General features: G+C 60.1%; 3 protein-coding genes and 1 long non-coding RNA gene across 5 annotated transcripts in view; 1 reads left to right on the top strand and 3 right to left on the bottom strand.

Moving 5' to 3' along the window:
* Positions 1-8,777, top strand: part of IDH3B (isocitrate dehydrogenase (NAD(+)) 3 non-catalytic subunit beta) — an 11,081-nt gene extending 2,304 nt beyond the window's left edge. The window contains 10 exon segments of the mRNA XM_079305845.1: positions 2,814-2,934; positions 3,048-3,108; positions 3,488-3,620; positions 4,466-4,599; positions 5,518-5,620; positions 6,472-6,618; positions 6,705-6,723; positions 6,726-6,798; positions 6,875-6,935; positions 8,552-8,777. Of these exon segments, the coding sequence (XP_079161971.1) occupies positions 2,814-2,934; positions 3,048-3,108; positions 3,488-3,620; positions 4,466-4,599; positions 5,518-5,620; positions 6,472-6,618; positions 6,705-6,723; positions 6,726-6,798; positions 6,875-6,935; positions 8,552-8,641 (942 nt within the window). The 3' untranslated portion in view covers positions 8,642-8,777.
* Positions 8,778-8,930: 153 nt separating this feature from the next.
* LOC306802085 lies at positions 8,931-9,602 on the bottom strand. Its single transcript, XR_013774268.1, has 3 exons — positions 9,211-9,602; positions 9,034-9,166; positions 8,931-9,001 (listed from the first exon to the last, which is right to left on the bottom strand). It is a non-coding gene; the product is annotated as an uncharacterized lncRNA (long non-coding RNA).
* A 324-nt stretch (positions 9,603-9,926) lies between these two features.
* On the bottom strand, positions 9,927-14,496 carry NOP56 (NOP56 ribonucleoprotein). Its single transcript, XM_079305830.1, has 12 exons — positions 14,375-14,496; positions 14,079-14,168; positions 13,792-13,906; positions 13,551-13,712; positions 13,188-13,386; positions 12,745-12,932; positions 12,514-12,665; positions 12,234-12,334; positions 11,914-12,062; positions 11,487-11,608; positions 10,675-10,812; positions 9,927-10,589 (listed from the first exon to the last, which is right to left on the bottom strand). The coding sequence occupies exons 1-12, from the start codon at positions 14,375-14,377 to the stop codon at positions 10,347-10,349; spliced, it is 1,662 nt and encodes a 553-aa protein (XP_079161956.1). The 5' UTR covers positions 14,378-14,496; the 3' UTR covers positions 9,927-10,346.
* Positions 14,497-15,066: 570 nt separating this feature from the next.
* Positions 15,067-15,838, bottom strand: part of DCTN1 (dynactin subunit 1) — a 54,553-nt gene continuing 53,781 nt past the window's right edge. For both annotated transcript variants that reach the window (XM_079305827.1, XM_079305826.1), the window contains exon 28: positions 15,067-15,373. In XM_079305827.1, the coding sequence (XP_079161953.1) occupies positions 15,236-15,373 (138 nt within the window). In that variant the 3' untranslated portion in view covers positions 15,067-15,235. The remainder of the gene's footprint in view (positions 15,374-15,838) is intronic.

Genomic DNA, 15,838 nt, shown 5'->3' on the forward strand with positions numbered 1-15,838 from the left:
CAGGGGGAGGGTCACTGTGGGGAGGGGGGCTCTGAGGGGTCTGTCTGAGCTGTGCCGCCCCCTCCCCCCAGGGCCTCTGCGAGCGCAGAGCCGCGGGCTGTGGCGGGGTGGGCACCTGCGCGCCCCTCCTGCAGCAGCACAGGCCAAGGTGAGCGGGCCAGGGGACACACGGGGAATGGCGGACAGGGAGGCTCAGGGGATCTTCAACCCCCCAAACAGCGCGAGGGCAAAACAGCCTCAGGCTTGTGCCAGGGTGGGACACTGGAAATGTTCTTTATCATCCCACTTGGGGACAGGCTCTGGGAGCTCTCTGAGGCTTTTCCCAGCCAGCAAATTCCTGATTCCATGGGAAATGTGGCTGAGAGAGCTCAGCCCTGAGTGACCTTGAGGCTCTGCCCTTCCCTCAGCTTTGCCTGCTGATATTTAATCACTGCCCAGCAGCTCCATTTGTGCCCTGGATATTGATTCAGCTTATTCAGCTCCCAGCCTGGACTCTCAGCTCTCCTTACTTCCTTCCCTTCCCACTGCAATTCTGGGTTTCCCTGGCTCCTGGCCTGCTGGGGGAGGAATTCCCCGTGGATTTGGGAGATTCATGCTGGGAATTCTGGGATGAGGAAGGGATGGGTGGAAACATCCCAGGAATGATCAGCGAGGCTTTTTTGTGGTCTGGGCCACCAAAATGAGGTTTGGCAAAATTCCATGAGATCCTGAGGGTGGGGAGCAGGAATGAGGGAATTCAGGAATGCTGGGATATTGGGGAAAGATAAAGGGGGAGTGAATGATAAACCTGGAGAGATTTGGGTGGAATATTGGGGAAATTCCTCCTAAAAATGCCACCCAAAATTCCGTGAGATCCTGAGGGCGGGGAGCAGGAGTGAGGGAATTGAGAAATGCCAGGCTGTGCTGGGATTTGGGGAAATTCCTCCTGGAAAAACCAGGGGAGAGTCTCCAACCCTGGAGATTATTTGTGTTGGATATTGAGGAAAATTCCTCCTAAAAACGACTGTCCAAAATTCCATGAGATCCTGAGGGCAGGGAGCAGGAGTGAGGGAATTCAGGGATGCCAGGCTGTGCTGGGAACTCTCAGGAATTGCTCTGGGCAGAGTCTGAAGTTATTTCTGGAAGTGCTGAGGGAGGAAAAGGTCCCTGGGTGGTGTCAGGTGTGGTTGTCACCCCAGGGTGGCCCAGGACAGGGACAGGGATGACAGCTCAGTCCTGGGCTGGGTTTGGGGCCCCCAGCACAAAACTTGGAGGGGCTGGAGAAAAGAATGGATTTGGGGAAGGGGCTGGAGCAGCTGAGGGAGAAAAGGGGGTTGGAGGGGACTGGTGGCTCTGCAAACTCCCTGACAGGAGGGGACAGGGACAGACAAAGGGACAGGGACAGACAAAGGGACTGCCCCCAAGCGTGCCAGGAGAGGTTGGGTTGGATATTGGGAATTTCCCACCTGGGGGGATTTCCCAGCCTGTGCATGTGGCACTTGGGGACACAGCCAGCAGTGTCCTGGGTGTCCCCATCCCAGGCCTCTCCTGCCCCCCCAGCTGCAGGAGCCCCTGTCCCTGTGCTGTGGGCCCCTGTTTGGGGCTGGTTTGGGGTGACCCCCCCGTGTCACAGTCCCACAGTGCCAGGGCTGAGGGCACCTTCCAGGTGACGATGCTGCCGGGGGACGGCGTGGGGCCCGAGCTCATGCACGCTGTCAAGGAGGTCTTCAAGGTACAGCCATGGGGGCACAGCTGCCCTCGGGGTCCCCAAGTGTCCCTGTCTGTCACACACGTGTCCCTGTGTGTCCCTGCAGGTCCCTGAGCGTCCCCAAGTGTGTCCCTGAATGTCCTTGTGTGTCCCTGCATGTCCCTGAGTGTCCCCATGTGTTCTGAAGTGTCCCCTGTGTGTCACACACGTGTCCCTGTGTGTCACATGTGTGTCCCTACATGTCTCTGTGTGTCCCTGAATGTCCTTGTGTCCCCAAGTGTCCCTGAGTGTTCCCATGTGTTCCCAGGTGTCCCTGGGTGTCCTGGATGTCCTTGAGTGTCTCAATATGTCACATGTGTGTCTCTGTGTGTCCCTCTGTGTTCTGGATGTCCCTGGGTGTCCCTGTGTGTCACACATGTGTCCCTGCATGTCCCCAAGTGTCCCTGAGTGTCCCTGTGTCCCCAAGTGTCCCTGAGTGTCCCTGAGTGTCCCTGTGTGTCCCCAAGTGTCCCTGAGTGTCCCTAAGTGTCCCTGTGTATCTGTGTGTCTCTCTGTGTCACACATCTGTCCCTGCATCTCCCTGAGTGTCCCTGCATATCCTCAAGTGTCCCCAAGTGTTCCTGTGTGACCCTGCATCTCCCTGAGTGTCTGTGATTGTCCCTGTGTGTCCCTGCATGTTCCCAAGTGTCCCTGAGTGTCCCTGTGTATCCCTGCATTGTCCCCAAGTGTCCCTGTGTGTCCCTGTCCCCTCTGTCCCCACTGGTGCTGCCCCTGGACAGAGGGTGAGTCCCCATTCCTGGGAGGGTTTGGGTTGGATGTTGGGAAAATTCCTCCCAAAAAACAGCTCTCCAAGGCAGCAGGGGAGTCCCCATCCCTGCAGGGATTGACCACCCTGTGCATGTGACACTTGGGGACATCCCAGGTGGTGGCCTTGCCAGTGCTGAGGGGACCTCAGCATCCCATCAATGTCACCATTGCATTGGCACCGAAGTGCCCCCAGTTCCCTCCTCTCCCTGAGCTCTCCCTGGCTGCCTCAGGGCTCCAGCCCCCCTGGCCTGTCCCTGGGGGTCCCTGCTGTGTCCCTGAGGCTGCCAGGTGACAGTGGGTGGCTCTGTCCCCGTGCCAGGCTGGCAATGTCCCCGTGATCTTTGACGAGCACCACCTCAGCGAGGTGCAGAACACGGCGTCCGAGGAGAAGCTGGACCGGGTGGTGGATTCCATGAAGGAGAGCAAGGTGGCCCTCATTGGTGAGCCCCTGTCCTTGTCACCTCCCTGTCCCTGTCCCCTCAGGCTGTGCCAGGACAGGTTTTGTGGGCTGCTGTCACAATTCCATGTCCTCATCCCTCCCCGTGTCCTGCAGGGAAGATCCACACGCCCATGGAGTACAAGGGAGACCTGGCGTCCTATGACATGAGGCTCAGGTGAGGGAGGGCCTGCAAAATTAATGAATTAATCATTAATGAGTTAAGGGGGAGTGGAAAATGCTGAGGGGTTTTGTGTGGGCTGGGAAACAAAACTCCTGAGGGATGATCCGTGGTTAGAAGCTGATGCTGCTTTCCTGGAAATTCTGGAATTGGTGATGTGGCCCCCAGAACTTCTCACTGAGGGGAAAAAATCCATTAATTATTAATTAATGGGTTATTGGGAAGCCAAACTCCTGAGGGATGATCTGTGGTCAGGAGCTGTCCCTGCTCACCCTGGGGTCCTGCACAGGGGGGTGTCCCCAGCACTCAGAGGGGACCCCATAGCAGCCCCAGGTGACCCTGTCCCTCTGTCCCTGTGTCCCTGTGTCCCTCCCAGGAGGAAGCTGGACCTGTTTGCCAACGTGGTGCACGTCAAGAGTCTCCCTGGGTACCAGACCCGGCACAACAACCTGGACCTGGTGATCATCAGGGAGCAGACAGAGGGAGAGTACAGCTCCCTGGAGCATGAGGTGCTGGGAGTGCTGGGAATGCCACATGGAGAAGGGAAAATCCTGGGAGCTCCTTGCAGGGGCTCCAGGAGAGGGGCTGGAGGGACAGGACACAGGGAATGGCTTCCACTGGGGTGGGGTCTTGGGAAGAAATTCCTATCTGGGATGGAATTCCCAGATTCCCTGGATCCCTGGCAGTGCCCAAGGCCAGGCTGGATCCACCTGGGACAGATGAGGTGTCCCTGAAACATGGATGGGGTGGGATTGAGATGGGATTTAAGGTCTTTACCAGACCAAACCATTCCAGGATTCTGGAGCTGTTTTGCTCTGGGAGAGCTGGGAATGTTCCCCTGGAGAAGGAAAAACTCCAGTGAATCCTCAGAGTCCCTAAAGGGGCTCCAGGAGAGCTGGAGAGGGACTGGAATGAGTTAGAATAATTTAATAATTGAAAAAATGGTGGTAAATGATAAGAACATTTTAATAATTAAGCCAGAATGGTGGTGATAAGAAATATTTAATAATTGAACCAAAAGGGTGATGATGATAAGAACAGTTTAATCATTGAAATAAAATGGTGATGGTATGAACAATTTAATCACTGAAACAAAATGGTGATGATGATAAACGTTTAATCATTGAAATAAAATGCTGATGATAAGAACAATTTAATAATTGAACCAAAATGGTGATGATAAGAAATAGTTAATAAAAATAACAATGACAGTAATAAATAGATGTAAGGACAATAGCTACAACAGTACATATAGCACATAATAAATACAATTCAGGTGATAAGGAGAGGGAAGGGAGCAGGAGAGGTGGCAGGGACCCCCTGGGCTGGCTGTGACCCCTGTCCCTGTCCCCAGAGTGCCAAGGGGGTGATCGAGTGCCTGAAGATCATCACCAGGGCCAAGTCCCAGCGCATCGCCAAATTCGCCTTCGACTACGCCACCAAGAAGGGCCGGGCCAAGGTCACAGCTGTGCACAAGGCCAACATCATGTGAGTGCCACTGGCACCCCAGGACACCTGCCAGAGACACCCACAGGGCTCCAGCACACCTGGCAGCAATTTGGGCTGGCAGGAGAGGGGGGGAATGGCTTCAAAGTGGGGGAAAAAAATAGAGATTTGGGAAGGAATTGCTGGCTGGGAGGGTGGAGAGGGACTGGGATGGATCCATCCGTTCGTGGCTGGGTTGTCCTGGGGAAGGATTATTTTCATCCCAAAAATTACAGTTTGGGAAGTTTGGGAATGGGGGATGAGGTCAGGGATGATGGGAAGGTTGGGAATGTTCAGCTGGAGAAGGGAAAATCCCAGGGGATGCTCAGAGTCCCTGCAGGGGCTCCAGGAGAGCTGGAATTGGGGACAAGGGGAATGGTTTCCACTGGGAAAGGGGAGATTGGGCTGGGATCTTGGGCAGGAATTCTGGGCTGGGATTCCCAGATTTGCTGTGGCTGTCCCTGCATCCCTGGCAGTGCCCAAGGCCAGGCTGGATCCACCTGGGATGGTGGGAGGTGTCCCTGAACATGGAATTAATAAACTTCAGGTCCCTCTCACCCAAACCATTCCATGATTCCCTGATTTTCTCCTCTGCTCCCAGGATTTCTCTGGGATTGGGACTTTCCCCTCACTCTGACTCTGGAGCTGATCACATTTATTGATCAATCAATATCCAGATATTCCCAGTGCAGCATCTCCCCATGGATTGTGGGATCATTGTGGGGTCATTCCTGCAGAATCCCAAACTCTGGAATCAGCACCTGGACACCTCCCACCCCTTGTTTCACCTGGGACAAATCCCCATCAGGGGGAGGGGGGAAAGGGGGGTGAGGAGCCCCTGTGGTGTCACAGATCCCAGTTCCTGTGGGTCCCTGCAGCCTTTGGGGGTTCCCCAACCCTTCCTGCTGTTCCCTGTGGCAGGAAGCTGGGGGATGGGCTGTTCCTGCAGTGCTGCAAGGAGGTGGCTGAGCTCTACCCCAAAATCAAATTCGACACCATGATCATCGACAACTGCTGCATGCAGGTGAGCCACGCCCCCCGGCCACACCCCTGGGTGTGACCCCATCCCTGCTCCAAACCTGGACACACCCAGCCCACCTGGGCCAGGCAGGAGCCCTCCCACCATTCCCAGCATTCCCAGCATTCCCAGCTCTGTCTCACCTGCCCTTGCTCAGCCTGTGGCTCTGGGGCTGCTCCTGGGGGGAATCTGGGCTTCCTGCAGCCTCACTGGGGCTGGGCATGGTCACTTCCCTTTATAACCCTAAAAACTCCCTTTCAATCCCTAATAACTCCCTTTCAGTCCCTAATAACTCCCTTTCAATCCCTAATAACTCCCCTTCAATTCCTAAAAACTCCCATTTAATCCCGAGAAACTCTCTTTTATATCCCTAAAAACTCCTTTTCAATGCCTAAAACTCTCCTTCACTCCCTAAAAATTTCCCTTTGTAATTCTAAAAATTCCCCTTTCAATCCCTAAAAACTCTCCTTCAATTCCTAAAAATTTCCTTTTATAACCCTAAAAACTCCACTCCCTAAAAACTCCCCTTTATATCCCTGAAAACTCCCCTTTATAGCTAAATCCCTAAAACCTCCCCTTTATGACCCTGAAAACTCTTCACTCCCTAAAAATTTCCCTTTATAACCCTAAAAACTCTCCTTCAATCCCTAAAAACTCATTAATCCCTTAAAATTTCTTTTATATCCCTAAAAACTCCCTTTAGTCCTTCAATCCTCCCTTTCAGCCCAACCCTCCAGCCTTGTGCCAGCCATGGCATCGAGCCACCACCTTGGAGCTCCCTGTCCCTGGGCTGATCTTCCCCAGCTGTTCCAGTCTCACCATTCCCAATCCCAACCCCATTCCCACTCCCACCCCAGCTGGTGCAGAACCCTTACCAGTTTGATGTCCTGGTGATGCCCAACCTGTACGGGAACATCGTGGACAATCTGGCTGCGGGTCTGGTGGGCGGCGCCGGCGGTCGTGCCCGGCGAGAGCTCAGCGCCGAGTACGCCGTGTTCGAGCTGGTGAGGAGCCCTGCCCATCCCCAGAGGGGACAGTGCCACATCTGGCAGGGTGGCAGGTCCCTGTCACCCTGCCCTGTGCCCCACAGGGAGCCCGGCACCCCTTTGCCCGGCCGTGGGCAGGAACATCGCCAACCCCACGGCCATGCTGCTCTCGGCCTCCAACATGCTGCGGCACCTCAAGTACGTGCTGGGCTCTCAGAGGGGGGGGTTGGGGGGGGTTTGGGGGGCTGACCCCCTGCTTCCCCCTCTTTTCCAGCCTGGAATATCACTCCAACATGATCTCAGATGCTGTGAAGAAGGTGATCAAAGGTGGAAAAGTGAGTGCGGGGTGATGGGCAGGGCTGGTGGCGCGTTCTCTGCTTCCTCTCCTCTCTGCAGCTGGAATTCTGGCTCCTTTCCAGCTGGAATTCCAGCTCCTCTCTGCAGCTGGAATTCTGGCTCCTTTCCAGCTGGAATTCCAGCTCCTCTCTGCAGCTGGAATTCTGGCTCCTTTCCAGCTGGAATTCCAGCTCCTCTCTGCAGCTGGAATTCTGGCTCCTTTCCAGCTGGAATTCCAGCTCCTCTCTGCAGCTGGAATTCTGGCTCCTTTCCTCTTCCCAGATGGAATTCTGGCTCCTCTTACCAGCTGGAATTTTGGGTCCTCTCCTCTTTCCAGCTGGAGTTTTGGGTCCTCTTCTTTCCAGCTGGAATTTTGGGACCTCTCTCTTTCTAGCTGGAATTTTGGCTCCTCTCTTCTCTCCAGCTCCAGTCCTGGGCCCACAGCTCTGTCCAGCCCCTCTGATCACCATGGCAAGGGAGAGACTTCTGACAGGGCTGGGGGATTCTCCATGGCCCTGTCCCCATTTGGGTCCTGGCAGGGCTCTCAGGGATGTTCCCCAACTCCTGGCAGGGCTCTCAGGGATGGTTCCACAGCCCCATTCCCAATCCCAGCTCCTGGCAGGGCTCTCAGGGATGTTCCCCAGCTCCTGGCAGGGCTCTCAGGGATGTTCCCCAGCTCCTGGCAGGGCTCTCAGGGATGTTCCCCAGCTCCTGGCAGGGCTCTCAGGGATGTGCCCCATTCCCAGCTCCTGGCAGGGCTCTCAGGAATGTTCCTCATTCCCAGCTCCTGGCAGGGCTCTCAGGGATGGTTCCACAGCCCCATTCCCATTCCCAGCTCCTGGCAGGGCTCTCAGGGATGTGCCCCAGTTCCTGGCAGGGCTCTCAGGGATGGTTCCACAGCCCCATGTCGCCATTCCCAGCTCCTGGCAGGGCTCTCAGGGATGTGCCCCATTCCCAGTTCCTGGCAGGGCTCTCAGGGATGTGCCCCATTCCCAGTTCCTGGCAGGGCTCTCAGGGATGTTCCCCAGTTCCTGGCAGGGCTCTCAGGAATGTTCCTCATTCCCAGCTCCTGGCAGGGCTCTCAGGGATGTTCCCCAGTTCCTGGCAGGGCTCTCAGGAATGTTCCCCAGTTCCTGGCAGGGCTCTCAGGGTTGTGCCCCATTCCCAGCTCCTGGCAGGGCTCTCAGGGATGTGCCCCAGTTCCTGGCAGGGCTCTCAGGGATGGTTCCACAGCCCCATTCCCAATCCCAGTTCCTGGCAGGGCTCTCAGGGTTGTGCCCCAGTTCCTGGCAGGGCTCTCAGGGATGTGCCCCATTCCCAGTTCCTGGCAGGGCTCTCAGGGATGTGCCCCATTCCCAGTTCCTGGCAGGGCTCTCAGGGTTGTGCCCCAGTTCCTGGCAGGGCTCATCAGGAATGTTCCTCATTCCCAGTTCCTGCAGGTTCTCAGTTGTGACCAGGCTCCCCAGTTCCTGGCAGGGCTCTCAGGGATGTGCCCCCAGTTCCTGGCAGGGCTCTGGGGGTTGTCCAGTCCCTCTCCCTCGCTGTCCCCTGTCCCAGCTGTTCCCTCGTTCACGGCCCCTTTCCCGTCTCTCCCCTCCCTGTGTTGGATTTGCAGGTCCGGACTCGGGATCTGGGCGGTTACTCCACCACCTCTGACTTCGTCAAGTCCGTCATTGACAACCTGCACCCCCACTATGGGGCTTAGGGCCCCCAGCAGCTCCCCCAGGCCTCAGCCCCTCCCCAGAGCCCCTCCAGGCAGGAGGGTGCCCCAGGAACCCCAGGAATCCTTTCCCTACCCCATCCCCCAGCAGGGATCGCTCCATGGAGGGACCAGTGTGGATTTTGGGGTTCACTGGGTTTGGGGGGAGTGGGGCAGTGCCCCGAACTCACAGGCAGCTCTTAGGGACATTGGGACCACCCAAGGTGGTTCTGGGACCCCCATTCCCATGGGATCCCCCTTACTGGGTAATCACTCCTATGGGACCAATGGGATTTGGGATCCCTGTGAGAATGGGACCTCAAACTGTGGGATCCCCAATCCCATGGGATCCTGTGATTATGGGACCTCATTCTTTCAAGGTCCTGTGACTGTGGGACCCCCATATCTATGGGACCATTGTGACTGTTGGACCAATGGGATTTGGGTTCCCTGTGAGAACAGGACCTTTAACTGTGGGATCCCAATCCTATGGGATTCCATGATTGTGGGACCCCCATTCTTTTGGGATCCCTTTGACTGTGGGACCAGCATGGTTTGTGGGATTCTCGTGGGACCACAACTGTGGGACCTCCATTCCCATGGGATCCTTATGAATGTGGGAACCCCATTCCTGTGGAATCAGTGTGACTGTGGGATCCCTGTACCCCCATTCCCATGGGATGCATCCCATCCAGCTTTTAGCAATAAACAGGGTGACACCCCCACCCTCCATCCCCTTGGCAGCTGCTGGCACAGGGTCCCCGTGCAGGGACAACTCCAGGCATGAGGTGACCTTGAAACACTCCAGATGTGGGGGAGCTGCACCCTGCACCCCCCAGTCTGTGGGAATTGGGGGGTTCCAGGGCTGATCCCATAATCCCTGTGGGGCTGTGCCCTGTCTCATGCTCTGTATTCTGCTTTGCTAATAAAGGGTCCAACGCTTCCCTCACAGCCTCGGGGGGCTGGAGCTGCAAACCAAACTGGGCTGCTGCTGTGGGGCAGAGGGATCACCAGCCCCAAAGCACAGGGACAATTGTGGGGGTGCAGAGGGCTCCAGGGAGCCAAACCCCGAGTGGCACAGCCCAGCTGGGGGCCAGGGGGACCCCACCTTGCAGGTGCCCTCCTTGTCCCTGTCCCTAACCTCCCATCTCCTTGCAGGTGCGCACGGCGGACATGGGGGGCTACTCCACCTCCATGGATTTCACCCAGGCCGTCATTGATGCCCTGGAGGTGTAGTGGCCTCACTCCTGCCCCTGGTGACTCCAATAAAGTGGCCTCAGGCGTGACTGTGTGGTGTCCCTGGGCCCGGGCAGGCTGCTGGTGACAGGGTGACCCCTGTGGGGACAGCCTGGCCACGCCCTGCCACGGAGCAGGACAGGAGGGATCAGCAACAACCTCAGCCCTTTATTGGGGTTTGGGCACCGCGAGGGGGCCTGTCCCCTGCACTGCACAGGGAGGGGACACAGCCTGGGGACAGCCCCATGCAGCCCAGTCCCCAAGGAAGGGGACAGGGGGTTGGAAGTTCCTCTGTGTAAGGCACAGTCCAGGGGCTGCTGGTGGCCACAGGGACTCGCCCAGGCCACGAGGGGCTGTGCCCCAGTCCAGGTGGCCCCTGTGCCCCAGGACACAGCTGGGAACACGCTGAGTGGCCACTCCCAGTTCCTGTCTGTCCGTCAGTCTGTCAGTCCATGTGCTGACTGATCTCTGCTGCCTAATCCTCCTCAGAGTCCTGAGCCACTGCCTTCTTCTTCTTCTTCTTTTTCTTCTTCTTTTCCTCCTCCTCCTCCTCCTGCTGCTCAGGCTCCACCATGACTTTCCTTTTCTTCTTGGGCAGTGCCTCCTCCTCCTCCTCCTCTTCCTCCACCCCGTTCTCCTCGGGCTCCGCCTCTGCTTCTGACTCCTCTGGCTGCTGCTTCTTCTTTTTCTTCTTCTTCTTGGCTCCCACATCGTTCTCCTGTGGGGAGCCCCAGATCAGCTCTGACCCCTCACAAGGCAGAGGGACCCCAATGCCCCCCCAAGTGTCTCCCCATTCCCCTCACCTCTGTCTCCATCACTGAGTTTTCTGTCTGCTCCTCAGCAGCTGCTGCCAGCGCCTCCAGCCGCCGCTTCTCCCTCTTCTTCCTCTTCTTCTCCTTCTTCTCCTGCCTCCTCTTCACCTCAGCCACCACCTCGTTGGCCTGGGGACACGCAGGGGGGACATGAGCGAGGGGAGGGGCCCAGGGTTTGTCCCCAGGGCCGGAACTGGTCGGATCAGACTCATTAAATCAGTCTTTGGCCTCCACAGAGGGTCAGGATGGCACAGTGACATCACCTCCGACACGGGCCCTCAGCTTCATCGCCCAACACCTCAGCACCATCCTCACCATCACAGGATCTCAGCTTCATCCCCCCAGCACCTCAGCATCATCCTCATCCCCCCAGCACCTCAGCATCATCCTCACCATCACAGGATCTCAGCTTCATCCCCCAGCACCTCAGCATCATCCTCACCATCACAGGATCTCAGCTTCATCCCCCAGCACCTCAGCATCATCCTCATCACCACAGGATCTCAGCTTCATCCCCCCAGCACCTCAGCATCATCATCACCTCTACCACCATCCTCCCATTCACAATCTTCATTCCCTGGTACTTCACCACTGCCACATTCATCTCCCCCAAGACCTCACCTCCATCATCTTTCTCACCCCAACATTTCCATTATTTCCATCTCAGCACCTCACCTCCATCAGCCTCTCCTCCACCATCATATCACCCTCCTCCACCTCTCCCACTGCCTCCATTTGTCACCCTCACCCCTCTTCTTCACCCCTCATTATCCCCTCCTCCTCCCCCTCCTCCTCCTCCTCACCTCCACCACGGCCTCCTTCATCACCTCCAGGTTCTTGCGGGGCGGTTCCCCGGTCTCGTAGAAGGCCAAGCGCTCCTCCACCTGCTCCCGCAGCTTGTCCCCAAAGACACTGGTGGGGACCTCTGCAGGGAGGGGACAGGGGGGGCTCAGCACTCACCCTGCACCCTCAAACCTCCCCAGATTCCCCCCGTGCTCTGCTCAGCCCAGAGGAGTCACCATTCACACGGGGTGAGATGCTGTTGACGAAAAATGTTCCCATCACTGCAGAGCGGCCCTGAATGCCCCCAACTGTGACAGTGACACGCTGGCCATGCCTGTGCCCCAGACCCCTTGTGCCAGCAGTGCCAGAGCCCCCAGACCCACCTGAGAAGCAGTGGCAGTGCCCCCAGACCCACCTGAGAAGCAGTGGCAGAGCCCCCAGACCCACCTGAGAAGCAGTCGATGCGGGAGGCGATGGTGCATTTGTTGGCCAGGTAGCGCGAGATGCGCCCCTTGTTCTTGGCGGCCGCGCGCCCGATGAAGGTGGAGTGGAAGATGAGGCCGTACTTGGGGGTGTTCCCCCGCGTCTTCAGCGCCCTGCCAGGGGCCAGGGGAGGGGGTCAGGACCCGTGAATGCAGCCCCCACCCACGGCCAGCCCCTCCCCAGCCCGCTGCGCTCCGGGGGTCGCTCAGACCGGGCCGGCTGCTCACCCCCATCGAGTCACAGCCGCGGCCCCGCGCCGCCATCACCGCGACCGCCCCGGGTACCTGAACAGCGCCTTCTCGGCGCCCAGGATCTGCACCGTCGACGCCGGGTACTTGGCCAGGTTGGTCAGGCTGCCAGCGTGCGAGATGAGGCGGGCACCCACCTGGGGGATGGCACAGAGGGGGTTACAGGGGGCCCCCAACCCCCCAAGGGCACAGAGTCCCCCGCAGGCCGGGATCAGCAGTGGAAGCGTCAGCAGCACGACTCAGTGGATTGACAGATTCACTCTGACATCATCTCCGCGGCTGGGCAGGTGACACGGGGGCTCCTGGGGACACTCACCACCTCCCCGATGAGGGCTGACAGGCTGGGGGCCACCTGGCTCATCTTGGAGCGCAGGTACTCCTGCAGCTCCTTGCGGTAGTCGGACAGCGAGATGACGCGGCGGGAAAAGCTCTCGATGTTGATGAGGTCCAGGGGGGAGATGTCCATTCCTGGGGGAGGCACGGGGTGAGCGACAGCACTGACCACACGTGGCCAGGCCCCCCCTGAGCTCCCCAGAGCCCCTCTCACCCATGGAGGAGCGGGAGGCCTCCAGGATGGCCTGGGCCTTGGCGCTGTCCATGACGATCTCCTCCAGCCCCTCCAGGCTCTCCTCGCTCAGCTCGCGGCGGTTCCCGATGAATTTGGCCACCCGGCAGTACATGGAGTTCTCGGGGATGATCTTGATCAGCTCGGGGAAGTGGTACCCGTACCACTCCCTGCAGGGACAGGGGCACGGTCACCGGGGCCAGCCGGGCCCCAGCACAGCTCTGTGTGTCCCCAGACCACCCCCGTATTCCCAAATGTCCCCCCTGGTCCAGGCCAAGGCCCTGTGGCCCGGCCAATGGCCCTGGGGGAGCTGCTGTCCCTCCCCGGTCTGTACAGGCAGCCAGAGCAGCAGCAGCTGCCTGTGGTAAGCATGGGGAGGGGGAACCCCAAAACCTTTTAAACCCCCCTGATGTGTCCCCACTGACCGGACCCGCATGGAGAAGGTGTTGATGTCCTTGTCCAGCTGGTCCAGCAGGCTGATGGACTGGATGATCATGTTGTCCACCCGGTTCACGTTGAATTTCACCTTGGCCCGGGAGTAGCTGTGGCCGAGCCCCAGCTGGGCCTTGGCCGCCGACTGCGCCGTGAGGCCTCGGACCAGCGCCGAGAAATGCAGCCGGATCCCTGCGGGGACACGGGGACACCGTGTGGGGACAACGGGGCCACCACATGGACACTGAGCCAACACCACGTGCAGCCCCCTCACAACAACGGCACCCTGTCCCCCCCAAATCCTGATCAACCCAGGACCGCACCGAGGTGTCCCTGTCCCCTCTGTCCCCACTCACCACGCAGCAGCTCAGCCACGACACCCCCGGTCTGGCACTGCACCCCCAGCTCCTCCAGCACGGCCGCGCCCATCTTGGCATCGCCCACCCCCAGCACCACCTTCTTCCTCTTGGGAGGCAGCGCCGTGTCCAGCAGCAGCCGCAGGTCCTCGTGCAGGACTCCTGTGGGTCACGGAGGGGTCAGGGCGGCCCCGGGGTCACCGGGGGCGGAGGGGTCCCGGTGCCCCGGCCCCGCACTCACCCTCGGACACGGCGTTCATGTTCTCCAGCGCGCTCTGCGCCGAGCGGAACGGCGAGAACGCCACGAGCTTCACCACATTGTGGAACTTGCCCAGCGTCAGGACGCTCTCCTCCACCTGCGCGGGGAACCGGCGGCTGCGCTCACACCGGGCACGGGGAGCGGCCCCCGGGGCGCCACCCTCCCGGCACCTCTCCCCGTTCCCAGCCCTCCTCCCGCCATCCGCCCGATTCCCGTCCTTACCCACCCCGTTCCTCCCGCTCCCCCCGTTGCCGGTGTCGGTGCCGTACCTGCGGCAGCAGCATCCCGATCTCCTCCACCTCTCGCACGGCGAACAGCGCGTACCCGGCCGCATGTTCGAACAGCACGTGCAGCAGCACCTGCGGCACCGGGGGCTCCGTTCAGCGGGGGCGGCACCGGGGCCGCGCTCCCGCCCATCCCCGCGCCCGCCGCTCCCCGGAGAGCCCGGCCCGGCTCCATGCGGCTCCCCGGCCTCCCGCCACTCCCGATGCGGTCGGATGCGGCTCCTGGGCCTCTCCCCACCCCCGATGGCGTCGGATGCGGCCCCGGCCCGTCCCTCACTCACCATGGTCCTCCCGCCGCCGCCGCCGCCGCCCGGAACTGACGCTCTGTCCCCGCCGGAATCTCGTCTCCTCCGTCCTCCGCCAATCAGCGCCCACTGCGCCGCGCTCTCCGCCAATCACAGCGGTCCGCGCTCCATGGCCCCGCCCCGCAGCCAATCGGGCAGAGGAGTGCTGACCCCGCCCCCTCGGCGGCATCTGTCAATCACAGTCGGGAGGGGGCGTTTCCTCCCGCCTTTTCCTGCGCGCCGGCCAATGGGAGCCCCGCGCGCGCCCCCGGCCCCGCCCCTTCCCGCGCTGCTCGGTGCGCGCGCGGCCGCACGTGGCGGGACCCGCCGCCCCCAATGTGCCCCCGCTGCCATCGCGGGACCCCCGAATGGCCCCGTGTCCCCTCCCGGGGGGCCCAGAGCTCTACGATCGCCTCTGGGACCCTCAGTGCCCTCCAGGTGTCCCCCCGGGACCCCCAAATGTCTCGCAGTGCTGCTGGTGCCATCCCGGGATCCCCAAATGTCCCCGTGGTTCCATGCTGGGGCTCCCTGTGACCCCCGGGGTTCTCTCAGTCCTTTCCCGTGACTCCCCCGCTCCCCTTCCGTGACCCCCCAGTGCCCTCCCATCCCCTTTTCTCCCTCCCGTGTCCCCCAGTCCCCTCCCGTGTCCCCACCCCGGTGCGCAGTTCCAGGAGCAGGACGCACATCCAGGGAACTTTTATTGGATGCCAGGAGCACGGTTTGGGCTGGGGGGGTTCTGTAGTGTCCGAGAGCAGCGCGGGGGACACGGCTCCCACCCACGAGTGGGGCCGGGGTGGGAGGGCAGCGCAGAGTCCCGAGGGGGGAGGGACAGCGGGGTGGGGGTCCCTCGGGGGCGGATCAGGCGACGAAGTGCTGCCGGAGGTGCTGCAGCAGGTCGGGGGTGAGCAGCACGCGGTGCGCCTGGCCGTGCCCCGGGGCGCACGGGATCGTCACCCGCCCGCACAGCGCCGCGCCCTGCGCCTGCTCCTGCTTGGCCTGCGGGGACAGCAACGGGACAGTGTCCCCGCGCCACCCCCGGCTCTCCTGGGGTCCCCAAGGGGTCACTCGGGATGGGATGTGGTGGCTGTTGTGGGTGATGGGGTGGAGCAGGGGGTCTTCACCCACCCGATCCCTTGGGAATGGGGGATCCCTCGGGGTTGGAGCTGGTCAGAACAGGGGGTCCCTGGAAATTGGGGATCAGGAACAGGAGTCCCTTGGGATTGACTGGAGCCACTCATGAATGGGAATTTTTTGTGATTGGGGTCCCTCGGGTACAGGGGGTCCCTCAAGATAGGGGGTTCCTTGGGATTGGGGTCCCTGAGAACTGGGGGCCCTCAGGAATGGGGGTCCCTCAAGATTGGGGGACTACTTTGGGACTGGGGCCCCTCAGGATTGCAGTCCTTCAGGACTGGGGATTTCTTGGGATTTAGGCTCCCTCAGGATCAGGGTCCCTCGGGATTG

The sequence above is a fragment of the Erithacus rubecula genome (genome assembly GCF_903797595.1).
Source record: "Erithacus rubecula genome assembly, chromosome: 5".
Taxonomy (NCBI): domain Eukaryota; kingdom Metazoa; phylum Chordata; class Aves; order Passeriformes; family Muscicapidae; genus Erithacus; species Erithacus rubecula.